The sequence below is a fragment of the Lagopus leucura genome, unplaced genomic scaffold (assembly GCF_019238085.1).
Source record: "Lagopus leucura isolate 7727_CA_CO unplaced genomic scaffold, USGS_WTPT01 Super-Scaffold_73, whole genome shotgun sequence".
In the NCBI taxonomy this organism is placed as follows: domain Eukaryota; kingdom Metazoa; phylum Chordata; class Aves; order Galliformes; family Phasianidae; genus Lagopus; species Lagopus leucura.
In genome coordinates this window covers 77,438,005-77,452,902 of record NW_024962252.1, presented here as the reverse complement: position 1 = coordinate 77,452,902, position 14,898 = coordinate 77,438,005, and the positions used below count along the sequence as shown (strand labels likewise).

The window sequence follows — 14,898 nt, the reverse complement described above, 5'->3', positions numbered from 1 at the left end:
ACTTTCTTCAACTATTCTTTTAGACTTTTTCACACAATGCTCAATGTACAATGACCTATACACCTTACTTTACATAATAGAATAACTGCATTTAATAAAAACATTCCTAATAATACCACATTTTGCTTAAAAGCTTTTCAATACAACTTAAAAAGACGAGTCAAAAATGTCACTCATTTGTAATGAAATTGAAGAGTTAAAAAATAATAATATTGATATTTATAGAAGAAAGGTCACGTATTTACAGTCCTCAGATCAACTCACTTGATATTTCCTTCATCTACTATAAATCATGAAAACGTAGGTGCCCAAGCAATCAGAATCTTAGTTACAGATTATGTCTTGGAATGCCCCAGTACAGCCAACTAGTCACCAAATCATGATGTTTAAAGCCAATCCAATGCTTAAAAACAAATTGGCTCATATATCCTGGCAGTTCAGCAGCTGATTCACTGGACAAGATGTCTACCCATTGGGGTTCCCAAAGCATGTAAATACAATAACCTTTTAATTGTGTTCCCCATTTGCTATTCCATCTGGAGATTGATCTGGGTACGATTTCCTTTGCTTAACAAACTTCTTTCAAAAATTGTATCTGGCTTTTGGAATAGGAAAGGATCAATGAGTGGGTTCAGGGCAGGAAGAAGGGAAGACAGCATGTCTAAATTTGTTCCTTAATGTTAATTTCTAATCCTAAACATAAATAGAATGACAGAGTTTTATGGAAATACATTAATAGCATGCAATCTTAGTCATACTTGTTGCTTCATTTCATATCCTTCTATCATACACAAAGGGTAAAAAGCATGAATACAGTAAGAAAAAATAAGCTCTAACCTACAGAGAAGGATAATTCCATTAAAATCCATAGTATTTTGATTCTACCCAAAGGCCAGTATCGATGCAGCAAAGATTTTTCATTACATTAAGTAAGAATAATAAGTTTCCTCAACATACCTGAACTGCAGCAGAAGTCTCTTTATCTTCTCAGCTTCACGAAATCCTTGACCAGAATGCAAGTATACAATATCGGTATGGAGTATCTGACCTAGAACAACAACAACAAAAAGCTATTGAATACTTTTTTTAAAAAGACATTCCAAGGCTATTTCCTCCTCAATTACTGAAGTGAATTTGATGATTTACAAATAAAGCGTTTTAAAATGACATCTTCTATTTTTGTTTCTGATTAGATGAAAAGTATGGTAGACTGCCAAAGCTAGACAAGTTGATACACTTTGTATTTCCCTGAGGACATATCCAAATAAGAAATAATGAGCAGCAAATTATATAATACTTTATACTCTTAATATTATCAAAGAGAACAAAATTCACTGCAAAAAAAATGTAGTGCTATAGTCTACTAATTTTTATTTACTTGTTTTAAAAGAGATCCACCAAAGAAAGATGAAAATTAGGAATCCATTTTAAGGACTAGAAATACAGGAGCTCTAGAACTTCAAGGCTCACTGCTCACTCCTGCCATATTCCCATAACAAATTTGGAAATAAGCCTGTATTAAACAATACCGATAGCTAACGGTATAATGCAAGCTAAAAACTATTTACCTCCATTTCATTGCCATTTTAAGACACAATAAGAGCATATCTTCTCTCATTCCCTCACTGGGTATGTATATTCTCAGCCAAAAGTCAGAGACAAAAGAAAAAAGATTCCTCACAGCATCTAAAAAAGCATGGACCCCAGATCAGACTAGGATGCACTGGAAAGGCTATGATTTTTATCTATCTAGAAACTGAATAATATAAGTTCTGCAAGTAAAAAAACATTTCTGCCTTCTCATGTTAACACATAACCCTAATCAAAAAGTCTGATGAAATGTCCAGATGTTCAAGATGCTACCCAGGAAAAAGCTAAGTTATAGCAAGCACTTAAATCCAAACTCTTTGTTAACAATAAAAATGCCAGGTGCTCTTACATACTATTGAGAGGCACAGTTATTTGAATCCATATTCAAGAAGGCTGAGGGAATTTGAAATTCTATTTTATTGAGGAGTAATAATATCACAAGAGACACTAGAATGTATGTGCAAAAAATTTAACCTTCTATCTGAAGAAAGGAATTTCTAAGACAGAATGTGTGGAAATTACTAAAAGCTTAAGAAACAAGCAAACATACATTTGATAAAATGAACGTAGGTTACTCTGAAAGTAATGCCTTCTATTTATTTCTACAAAAACTACAACAGAGCACAATAATGCTATTTCATAAAGCAAATTCTCAGCTACAAAACACTTCTTCAAAACAGTCACCATCATTAGCTATGCATCTGCAGCAGCTATGAACAAGAGTCTATATACCGCACTTGTGAAAATCTGCATGGCCATCTGGAATGTGACTCATCGTTCACATCACTGTCGCCACTGCTGAAATGCACCACTCACTGCTTCACTGTACTCATATCCACTACTTAGTCTCCAGAAACATTCAGCAATTGTCAATGAATATATATATTTTTTTTTGCATAGAGGAATTCAATTCTACCTCCTTGCTTCGTACACACCACCAAGACAGATGCTATTCTGTCAGACTGCCTCTGCTGCCACCTGTCACATGGCAACAAAATGGAATGGGATATTGGCAGGAAGGTGCAGTCTCTGCTGTCATGTTATCAACATCCACCTCTGATGCTATGGGCCAACATAAACAAATAGGAGGCATTACTTTTGGAGCAGTACTCATAGCTTTTTGAAACTACGCTTTCCCATAATTGAATACATGCTTTTTTAAACAGTCCTTCCAAACCTAATAATAACAAAAATTTGTATTGAAACTCACTGGTTGGTGAAATAATAGCCAACTTGCAGCCATGTTTGTATCCAGGATCTACTCCCATCAAAGTACGACCTCGCACAGGGCTGGTCAGAAGCAACTGCCGGAGATTTCTTCCAAACATCATCACAGATTCCTTTTCTGCATCAGATGTCAACTTTGATCTTAGAAGGATGAAAGCAGAAGTCATTCTTACTTCAAATTTCCTTTATGCACTTTCAATAGTTCCAAAGTCATAAATTTTTCCACTTCTGCTTTCATGCTCTCTAATTAAACATTACACTTTCAGTCATATTTTTTACACTTTCTTTTTTATAGGGGTCAGTTAGAACCAGATTGAGAGGACTGTATAAGAAAATAAGAAAGAATAACAACAGAAATTCCTATTAGAAGTGTGTATACACAAACTAAAATTCAAACCTCAGTTTTGACTGGAGGATAGCTTCCTGAAGAGCTGATATCTACTTGCAGAGATTTGAGGAAGGCATGGACTGAACTTAGAGTAACTTCCCACTTCTTGAGAAAAATCATGACCCAGCAAAAACAGGACAATCATTTAGTCCAGGAGATACCAGAGGGAACCTGGAAGGACTAACACATTACAATTCTTGAGCCACACAGCTTCATCTACAAATTAAGTTCTTTGACAGGTACTGGAGAATCATGCAGATTTGACACGTCTGTGAGGTTATCCTGTTTCCTCAAAACCAAAGCAGGAAGTTGACAGAGTTAATTCTCCGTGTTCTTCAACAGAAAGAAGAGTTGGTGCACCAACAATTTGATTTTGATGACTTCAAGAATACATGCACAGCACTACATGAGACAAATCACAGCCTTGTTGAATGAAGGTACAGAAGATTGGACTTGGATTTGGTTGGACTGGGTGATCTTTTAGGTCTTTTCCAACCTTGGTGATTCTATGATTCTATGATTCTAAGATGCATGATATTCGTCAGAAGTGGACACTGAGAGAATGACTGTTAAGAACAAGCATTTTTGACACTGTATGGCACCTTAAATATAAAAAGCCAAACTGAAAAAGCAACAAGGACACAAATATTCATTACGTAGTAGATTGTTCCTATTTTGCAGGCAGTCATTACCATTTTCATCTGTATTACAGTGACAATAACTACAAGAATTTAGACAAGCAAAAGCCTTCACAGAACTTTAAGGGTTGCCAAGGCCCTTAATAAGCTTTTCTTTCCACCCATTACTGAAAAAAGTAAGCTCTAAGTGCATTTTCTACAGAGAAAATACCTGCATTGCAGTAAACCAAACCCTGTAAAAACAAGTGACTGAAATTGTTCAGGTCAACCAATGCCAGACAAGCAGGTTACAAAGAGTCCAAATAACTCACAAAGGCCATTTGACATGACTCAATATGAAGCTGTTCAGAGTAACAGAAAACCTAGCCGAGAACCTTGAGTCTGATTTAAGCATCCCCAGGATCCAGCAAACACACAGCTCAGCACTGTACCACTCCACAGTGGCAGAGATGGATCTGGAAACTCTGCACTGGCTGTCACTTGCAGACTAGAGGTCCTCTTGCTAGTCTGTGGTAATGCTCTCTCTCTGCAACTCTCATTCATTCCTGCATTTGAGTTCAGAAAGTCATGCTGCTGTCAGCAGTAAATTCTACAATCCTGGGAGCACTTCACAATACACAGGCCATGGCCAGCCCATTGTGACCATTTTGAAAGTCAGAGCAACCATGGAAAAGAAAATGAGAAAATAAGCGAACATATTGACTGCAACACACAAGAACTGGCTTTGGAACACACAGACAAGTGGTACTTCAGTTTCATGGCTTCCTGTTAAAGTTAATCAGCTGTTCTCTTTCTCACATCACTGTGAGAGCATTTGCTAAGGAACTGTGCAATAGCAAAATGCGTCCCCTTTTATTAAAAAAAAAAAACAAACTCTCTACATATCGACTATACCAAATTAACATAGATATTACTCAAAGCAGTATGGTTAAAGTTACACAATGCTCCCAAATTTTATTCTAGCCTCCAACTATTTTCATCTCAGTATTTCTGAGCTTGACATTGCTCGTTTCTTTAGCAGCCGACAACAAATCTCTTGTCCAGTTACTCTATCAACCCACACACATCTTGTGTTCTCAAAGTGCTTTAGCAGCAAGGTCTGCAGGTCTATCACAAACTGCAAAGAGCTGACTTTTTTGTTGGAGGCTTGGTCTGTTTAATTTTTAAGGTTGGCCTAGATACCAGAAGAGTGAAAGTTATCCTTGAAAATTCTGCGCCATTCTTCGCACTCCACCTCAGTAAGTCTTCTCTTTACTAAGCTGAGTCATCACTTACTTGATACTGAAAAATTACTTGAAAAAAAATAAAAAATTACACCTTTCTATCTTCAATACCTTCCATTCACTGGGAGATTTCCAGACCTAATAAAAATACAAAGAGATAGCTATTCATTATTTTTTCTGAGATGAGGGGATCAGAATTCCAAATATTGGCAAACTATACCAATTATTCTGTCCTGACTTTACCCTGCAACTAAATAATCTTATCTTTTGAATGCTTAGCAACTACATGGAAATACCTTCCACAGTGCCAAAGACTGTCAGGGCAGTTCAGAGTTGATCATTTTATATGTAAAAAGAGAATTACTCGAATGTCACTTTACTGTCGTTTCAGTTGCCATTTCATTTCCTGCCATTCAGTCTTGCAGCGTCCTTCTGTAATGCAATACAGTCCATACCACTCATATATAAGTGTTAAATAGCCCAAACCACAGAACCACTCTTTTCCAGAGGGAGTCCAGGGATATTAGTGGAGGTGCCAGTTGAATTCTTGCCCATAAAATTACCATAAATACTTGATGTATTTTGTGAAAGACCAGCAACAAAAAAAGCAAATACTTAAGCCTCCCTCAAAACTGCATGGATCTTCTACATACATGCACAACTAAGGTTCAGATTGCACGTGTGCAGAAACAAAGTTAAAATTTGTCTGTAAACAACAGAAGATTTGATGCTTTTGAACTAGAGACTTTGTACAGAGACAGGCTGAATTCCATCTCTCCATCTATCCCACAGATATGGGCTCCCTACAGCCCACAAGGCTGAGTCCTCCCACACTGCAAATTCACGTCAGTCTATCTGCGAAGGGAGCCTTGTGCCGGAATTAAAATTGCCCCTAAACACATGCTATTAGTTATGTGCACCTTATGGAAATGGCATTTAAAATTGGCATGGATAAATGGATATACCAAAACTTTTATAGTAACAGGAAATGTTACTGAAAGTGCCAGGTGCGTAGGGGGAACATAATGTATGTCCTTTCTATTACATAATATCCTGTATTTTTTAATTTCAAATATAGATGTTCCTTTTCCCTCTAACTGTCTCTCACTCAACACTTGTGTCAATGACATGATCTACTGTTGCAAGTATTGGCCCTTCATTTTAAAGTTGGAATAGTCATTTGATCCTTGAACAAATATTAAACTACCTCAAACAATGTAATATCTTGCTGTTTTTCACTGTACCATTAGTTTCTTCCAAATGGCAAGATGCCCAGACTCATGTTTTTCCAATTTGTGACAATTCTCATTAATGAGGCAGAGATATAACACAGAAGAGGATAGCAGCCCTCCTCTTCAAACAATCAAAAAGCAATTCTGTAAAAAAATATTTTTTAAAAGCTGCAGTTGCTAATTTACTAAAAAAGTACTGACAGCCAGAATTTCAAGTTCCTTCTTTGAACTCTAAAAAGCACTCAGATTGTATATCACTAATAGTTACACTGTAATAAAAGCAAATAACCTAATTGTGACCTATTTGCTTCTATATTCAAAGTCTGATGAGTGTGTCTTTAAACTGAGATTTAGAAGTCCCCACTTCTATACACAGTCTAAGAGGTTACCCCTTCCCTGGAAAAATGTCTGCAAACTAGCTTCAGGTGTGAAACAAGATATACAGAGAAATGTTTGTGTCCCTGAAGACAGAGGAGAGAAAGCACTCGCTTCAAAAAAGCATGGAAAATTAGGAAAGGATTATCCATTAAGAAATGTCCATGCCACATCACTTGCATCAAATCCTTATGGAATCCTTCCATGAAGGACTGCAACAAAATAAAATGTATTTCAAAGTGCCAAAAGCAACACTGGACATTATTATACCAGATATAAGAAATTATGGTATCTGACAGAGTGGAAGAAAGGAAATTAAACAATAAATAAGGTAACTCCTGCTGGCAAGTTTTATCCTTCTGATCACTACATGCACTAGAAATTTCAATACATTCTTGGAAACTTTCTGTTCCAATGTTTAATGACAATAAAAAGAAAAGAGAAAGAACAGTATGGGGTGGATTGCAGATATTAATGCTGAAAGTAGGTATTGAGTATTTTAGCAGCCCTTTGCAAGAGTCCTAAAAATCAGCTCCCGGTGTGGGGGAAGGGAATGAAAGAAGGATAAGGGTTAAGTGGTTATGCACCAGGAATACTACTGGCAGGTTCCATGCATTCTCCTCTGTGGGAGCAGCTTCAGCTTTTTCTAGTCAGACACTGCCAATCATACTGAACTATCACAGCAAGTAAAATATAAACAGGCAACCACTCAGGAACAAACAGCAAGATTTGTATTCTTTAAATTTATGCCTTATACACTTCATCTAGAAAGTAGTAGGAAATAAGATGTTCTTGTTACAAGATTTTCTGTTCATTTAAATACAAAATAACCTACTGCTGCAGTAGCCCTCATAATGTTACACACAATACCTCTTGTTAAGATCTGAATAAAAAGTTAAATGTGTTAAGCCATGAGAATCCTGTGATAGGAATCATGAAGCAAAATATGAGAAAAGAACCATTATGTCACAGTTTGACTATTTATTTTATGATATCAGACTTACCTTTCAGGTGAGTTTGGTTTTATTTGCTTTAATAGAGTCTGAATGTGGACAAGGCTAGGAATGACAAATACTTTCACACCCATTTGACAGAAGCCAATACTTGCACACACTGGCCATGAGATGTTCCTTACCTTGGCCAAACAATAGGTAGTGCCTTCCCTCAAGCAGCTAGAGATACTAAGGTCACAAAAACGAGTCAACTCAGCACTTCAAAAAATTGTGAAATTCACACACACAAGAAAAAAAACACTACACAAAACACAGGCTCACCATGGAATGACTAAACAAAAAGATGTGAAGCAATTTCACTTGCAAAAAAAAAAAAAAAAAGAAAGAAAAAAAAAAAGACCAAACACAGCATACTGCAGTGAAAAATCCAAAAGCCATGACAAACGTCTGCTGTTCAAAACATTAGCTGACAGTCCTGGGAAGAATATAGAACATTCATCCAACAATGCTCCTGAGAAGCAAATGCCAGGAAAACTGCTCTAATTTGAACCAAAATAGAAGAGCATAGCCAGGCTGGGAGGGAAGAACTACATATCAGAATGTGACTGAGGATTTCAGGTACTTATTATGCTGAATAACCAACACAAGTTTCAACATTTATGATCTCAGAAATAAGGTCTCTTTAATAAACTCCAATTGAACTGCTTCAAAACAGACTTTAAAACTTAAAGATCACGTATCAGGAAGCCTCTCCCAAATCAAACACACTGCCTGGGCAGTTTCTCTTGCATTCAAAAAAAATAAGTATCACACGATCAGTACTGTTAGCCAATCTGACAATATTCTTGTCAGGTGATTTTGGGGAAAGAGAAGGCCTATTCTTACTCAGGAATGAACAGAGTTCATTTCATCTCACATGCTATGATTAATTCAGAAGGGTGGAAAAAAAAAAAAACAGTTGTAATATGGACGGGTAAGATGTAGCAGGAATGTGCTTCTGGCCAGCTACATCCTCAGAGGAAGAACAGACCTTGTTACTCTTCCCATCTCATGCTCTAATTATGAAACACAGGAGGCGTGACCTTTCTCCTTCTCATGAGAATAGTCTGGTAAGTGGTCTGACAGTCAAATCTCTAGCCGTAAGGAAAACTTCAAATACAAATCAAGTCCAACATCTCATTTGAAGACAATTCTGGAAAGTAAACTTTCTGACATATTCAATCATTTCAATTATGCAGTAAACTCTTACACTTCGCCATGAAAATACCTTACCTAGAGTTACTTAGACTCTAAGCTTTGAGCTTCCTTTCGGTTTAGAACAACAAAATAGGTCTTACAAGTGACGATGTCTAATGACATCATTACTACAGTATCACCAGAAATAACACTGACTTCTCTAGAGACAATTACAATTTAAAATGAATAAATAAATAGCACTAACACGTACTAGTACATCTACCACAAACTTCAGATGGCAAACATGAGGAACGCTTTCAGCCACAGTAACTACTTCCTTCATTTCTTTTAAACAAGTAAAAGAAATGGTGTCTGAACAGTGTGACTGACACTGCTTTAATATGAAGGGATCCTGTGCAAATTCAGGAATGTAAAACTTAGATGTTAATATGAGAATAATTATATAATTCTACCATGGTCATATAACTCCATACTATACTTCATTAAATAAAGATGGAAACATGCAAAACATTCAAAATGTCTTAACAGAAATGATTTCCTTATCCTAGTCTAAACCAATAAAGGTCACATACTTAATCAACAGAACCAAGACTACACAGTTCTGAAAATACAGAGAGCAAAAACTTTCCAATATTTTCAAATGTATAAAAGATTCTAATAACAAGTTAAAGAGAACAGTTAAGAATTCAGTAGTATGAAAATACGCATTCATTCTGGAATTACCTGAATTCTCTACAAAGAAGAGGATATATGAGGCGTTTGTATGCATCCTCTACTGAGTTTCGTAGTATCCTCATTAACTCTGGTTTTAAAAATTGTTTTGGTCTCCATCTGTATAAGAATAGAAAAACAGAAATAAAAAAATGCTTTAAGCACACACATGAAAACTCAGATAAAAAGGGGATTTTCAAAAGTCTATTAAATTGAGTGGTTAAATGCAGTGTTCTATAAACTGTAAAATTACTACAATAATTAGGCAATGAAGTCATAGTTTTAAATGTGACTAGAATCATATCTAGTTCTTTTCTACTGTCAGACAACGTAGGAGGCCTGTCTTTTTCTTATTTATGTTAAAATGCAATAATATTTTACAATTTTAAACAAATAATTAAAAAATTACTCTTCACTTTGAGAAGCCAAACTGTCTCAATTGAATAAGAAACTTTAACTAATATTATAATTAACACTGTTACTTACTGAACCTTCATACAATAAAAAAAATGCTGAAACATCTTTTTTGAACATCATCAGAGCTCTTGATACAAGGCAACTGTGTCCAGATAGAAATTCAAGTGCTAAAATAATATCAATTAATAAAATCCAATTCTAATACAATTTTGAATGTGCTGAGTACTCTATTCAAGTCCAATGAAATCTACCCATTTGGCAGCAGTCCCATTTTAAAAAACAAACAAATAAAAAACCACCCCAAACAATTAGGAAATGAATTCTCAATAAGAAATATCCAACAGAACTAAGATCATTTCCCATCATTTTCTAAACCAAACTCTTCAGAGTACACAGTTTTTTAGAGAGAATTTGCACAGTATTCATAACAACAATGACCATTTCTTTAAATTTCGACCTGAAGTACACCTCAGCTTCAAAGCTAACATTCAGAGTTTCCTTCCCCTACTGTATTTTTCACATGCCTGGGTCTCTAACTGCAAAAGGATTAGAAATACATTTTTAAATGCCTGGATGCATTTTATAAAGAAAAAACAGGACTGAACTTGACTTTTGACTCTATTTAGTTTACCTGCACTCACTCAGAAATACTAAGACTGCTAAACTGACTGGTCCTACCCAGGCAGTTCTTCAGCTATTTAATGGAATTCCACAATTTCCCAAGATAGCTTTTCTCTTCTAAGTCTATGTAACAGCTGAGAAATGTGTGATGAAGTCAACACTGTATCAACACACAGCCATAGGAGCAGAATTAGGCTTGCCATTTAGCTTTACAGCTTTCAGAGTTTTGAGTGTTTAGCCACATGACCTTATCACTTTGCTAATAGTTTTTGCAAAAACTTTTTTGCTACTAGCAACTCTTTCCATACATATGTAAAATTGTCAAAGGCTTTATTCCTTTATTGCCATCCATTTCAATAAACATAAAATTCATACAGGTGGTAAACATAACTACATTCCCCCCCAAAAGATATCCTCAGAGCAAATAACCACCAATTTTGAAACTGGTAGTTCTTTAGCCCTTCTCTTCTATGCATTATTGCTAGCCAGCTTGTATTTTATCTGTAAATAGGTTATCACAGCAGATGTTTTCATTACCTACATACACAACAAAAAATGATGGGCAATTTCTATTAAAATCCTAAACTGCTACAAATTAAAAAATAGCCCAGCAGTAATTTCAATTCATAGCAAATACTGTATTTCAATCATTCCAGTACTGCATAAAGGAAGAAGAAAATCCGCTCTCATAACTGTACAAGCATGTGCATATAATACTTAAGCTTTCCTGTAACTGCAGATTTTCCTCAATTATTTAATCAAGAACTGACAAAAGCCCTTTAAATGAAGCCCTATTTAGCAAAGCTCCATATAAATGATAACTTACTCAACTCATCACCTCTATGTGCACATGTGCTTCCAACAAGGATCACCATAAACATAAATGGCTCAGACTACTGATACACCTCAAAGGGTGAAACTATACATTAACAAAATTAATGGAGAGCATGTTAAGGACTACTAACGTTAATTAGCAACTATTCTAGGAAGAGCACAGTCAGGCTTTTAAGCCTGAAGCACAGAAAGCAGAGCTTTGTTTTCCTCCAAGATATCATATGAAACTTGTATGAAATCAGTGATCTCATGTAAAGCCTGTAACATGGGCTTTACACAGCATCTGAGAATTCTGTCTAGAAATGGAACAAAAACATTGCCAGATCCTGAACTTCATTTCCAAGGGGTCAATCCACACCTTTACGCTCAAATCCAGATAAAGCAGCTTCTCATTGCTCATTTACCCACCTCCCACTTCACATGTGAACCTTCAGGATCAGTGCAGTTCTAGTATTAATTGACATACGCTGTCAACTGAGAGACGCTGTTTTCTGGGAGAAGTTCATCCCACAAGGTCTGATATAAGGGTACTCCTGAATATTCAGTGCAATCTCAAATTTCAAGAAAACTTAGATGGTACTACAGGCATAAATTAAATGTCCTAAAATTTGTGAAGAAAATATAGTTTATATAGAAAATGTCTGCGCAGAGCTGAATGCAGAGGTAAGGAATTTTAGTCTTTCAAAACCATCTTTCGTTCTGGTGGTATTCAATACTAAAAAAGCCTCAGAAGAACAAGAAAAGGTCAGTGTATTTACTACTAATTCAAAAAACAATATATGATACAGTCTACAGTCTAAAACATTGGTCAAAGGTGGTGTTCATGCTTCTACACCTGACTATGTCGGCGAACTTCTGAAAATGAGTGAGTACCGTGGTAAAGCTTTGAACTCTTTATCACAAACAAATGTCTTGACCTTCTGCTCTAACCAATAAGTGAACACACTGAAAGTAATGCAAATCTTGGACTGCCACCTCCATGTTGTAAAGCAGAAGGCACATTAAGTAGGAAATATCTATTTTGTAACAGTTGTCAATCTAATGAAAAAGTTGAATCTGTCACAGATGTTAACACACCAATATCTAAAATCATTCCTTCTAAAGTTTTCTAGTGCTGGAGAAACTGCCTTAAATAGTAAAAAATTTGAGCATGCATAGCTACATACACAGAATTCAGTTGCTTTCTTCACTAATTTAAAATTTGAGGCAGTCTTTATTCATTATAATCATGCATATGAAGTTATTTTTCAGAAGTTAGAAGTATGTTCTAGGGTGGATTCTTCAAATTCCTTTCAGTAAAGAGCTACATGAATAGCTACATGAATGTTAAGTACTAATAAGTAGTTCCATTTCCAAGGTCAATATTCTTTTTATCTCAGAATGACTCACAAAAGTGTAACCAACTAAAAATATCCCAATTTACATCCCACTTTAATTTGTGTGGCAGTGACAAGCTGTTCCATTATCTGTAGCTCACAGATGCAGTAAAACCAAGAATGATGGTCATCTTCTGCCTACAGAACATACAGTGTGAGGAATATGGAATTCCATTGAATATATTAAATCTAAAATGATACTTATGTGTGTTTATTAATCCTCATACTTTAACAAAAAATAACTTCCTGTTAGTACTAGATCATATTATGTTATCTGGCAAAGTGGAACTAAGTCTTTCAGAGGTTTCCATGTTGGAAGAACAATTTTTTTTTTTTCCCCCACAGTGGAAGGGTATATATTTTTTTTAGCCACATCCTTTTCTTGGACTTACTGTAGAATGAAAGTACTTGCTTTTAGATATTAAAAAGCCTTCATACCTCCCCTCTCCCACCCCTATCTTGTTTCCTCTGTTTGGTAATTGAATTTTAAGACGCAAACTTAAAGGTTTCTATAACATCCTCATAACAATGCTCCATATCTCAGTTAACAAAGATAAATCTGCATTTCATACGTGCAAGGAAGATGCAGAGTTTGGACAACAATATTCTTCAGTGGAAAGCATCAAGGTAAAGTGCAGTTTCCAAGAAAATGAGTATCAGAGATATTGCCTAAAACTATGCATATTCAACCAAAACTTCATTAAAAAATTGTACACCACTAAATGTGCTTCACTACAAACATAAAAAAGTACTTGTCAGAAAAAATAAGCAAGAAAAAAAAAAAACAAAACAATCTCCCAGAATTTAGAGCCTGGTTTTCTGAAATAGCCAGAGATCAGAAAGCAAGAATCAAGTCACAAAGTATGTGAGAACTACGGATTGAAGTCAGCCACTTTTAGGTTGTCAGTTAAATCCAATAGATTTTCTTATTTTTTTAAACCAGATCAATGAATGCAGTTCCTCACATACACAGAATTCAGTTGCTTTCTTTACTAATTCAAAATTTGAGGCAGTCTTTATTCATTATAATCATGCGTATGAAGTTATTTTTCAGAAGTTAGAAGTATGTTCTAGAGTGGATTCTTCAAATTCCTTTCAGTAAAGAGTACTGGATGTAATGCATATTGCAAATTAAAAATACATTCACATTTCATCATGTCTTTGTTTTTTAAAAATTCAATTGCTTGAAGAATGGTGCCAGAATTCCCCAAATAATGCCAAAGGCACAATTTTTTTTTTTTTTTTTTTTTTTTTTTTTGGTGTAGTGCCACAGCAGTGGGAAATGTAGAATAAGAATTATCCATATGTTAGTTTCATCTAATAAGCAGTTGTTTAAATCAGTCCCTTAATGTAAGAAGACATGTGAGGTACATTTCAGCATGTAGGCGTCTACAGTAAAAAAAAAAAATAAAAATTCTGTAAGAATATGTATCCATGCAGACCTTTCATTGACGCACCACCAACAGAATTCATTCTTCACCCCGTCAGGAATGTTGACCTTCACTGTCAGGATCTTCAGATTTTCCCCTCGGTTAATGGCCAGAATCTGAGTGCAAACATAAATGGCAGAGACAGATGACACACAAAATATCCAAAAGATAAACTTATCAACATTTGTGTACGCGCTTGCTTGACATTCTGTAGCAAATCATGATGGTGGTACAGTAAATCAGTTCACCAAGTACTAGGTTGTACAGATAACATCCACAATTTAAACACAGATTAAATCATGCTGTGGCATAACAAAGCATGCCTTTTTCCCTGAGTCTGCAATCCCAAGATCCAGTTTTATCTTAAACACTTAAAAGCACAAGTCAGCATGAACTGAATTGGTCAGATAAATTCATAAGACAAATTAAAACTCAAAATTGAGTTGAAAAAGCGATTACAATCAGAATAAGAAGAAAAAAGTTAGTTCTATGATTCAGGCTTCATTCTACTTCCCGAGAGCATCACAAATTTAAAAGTAATTATGAATCAAAACTTGAAACAAAAAAAGGCTCAGCCTCATTTGATAGAGGATTAATTTCAGTTATTCATGCTTTGCTCATGAACAACTGAAAATATTGTAGGTATGTTCTCTATATTAAGGCTCCAGCCTTTCAGCATATGCACA

At 35.4% G+C, this 14,898-nt stretch overlaps 1 protein-coding gene across 3 annotated transcripts in view; it reads right to left on the bottom strand.

Moving 5' to 3' along the window:
• The window catches only part of SRBD1 (S1 RNA binding domain 1), a 122,957-nt gene that overhangs the window by 89,195 nt on the left and 18,864 nt on the right, over nt 1-14,898 (bottom strand). For all 3 annotated transcript variants that reach the window (XM_042894067.1, XM_042894084.1, XM_042894076.1), the window contains exons 12-15: nt 14,225-14,328; nt 9,547-9,654; nt 2,801-2,958; nt 958-1,048 (exon numbers count right to left, since the gene is read on the bottom strand). In XM_042894067.1, the coding sequence (XP_042750001.1) occupies nt 958-1,048; nt 2,801-2,958; nt 9,547-9,654; nt 14,225-14,328 (461 nt within the window). The remainder of the gene's footprint in view (nt 1-957; nt 1,049-2,800; nt 2,959-9,546; nt 9,655-14,224; nt 14,329-14,898) is intronic.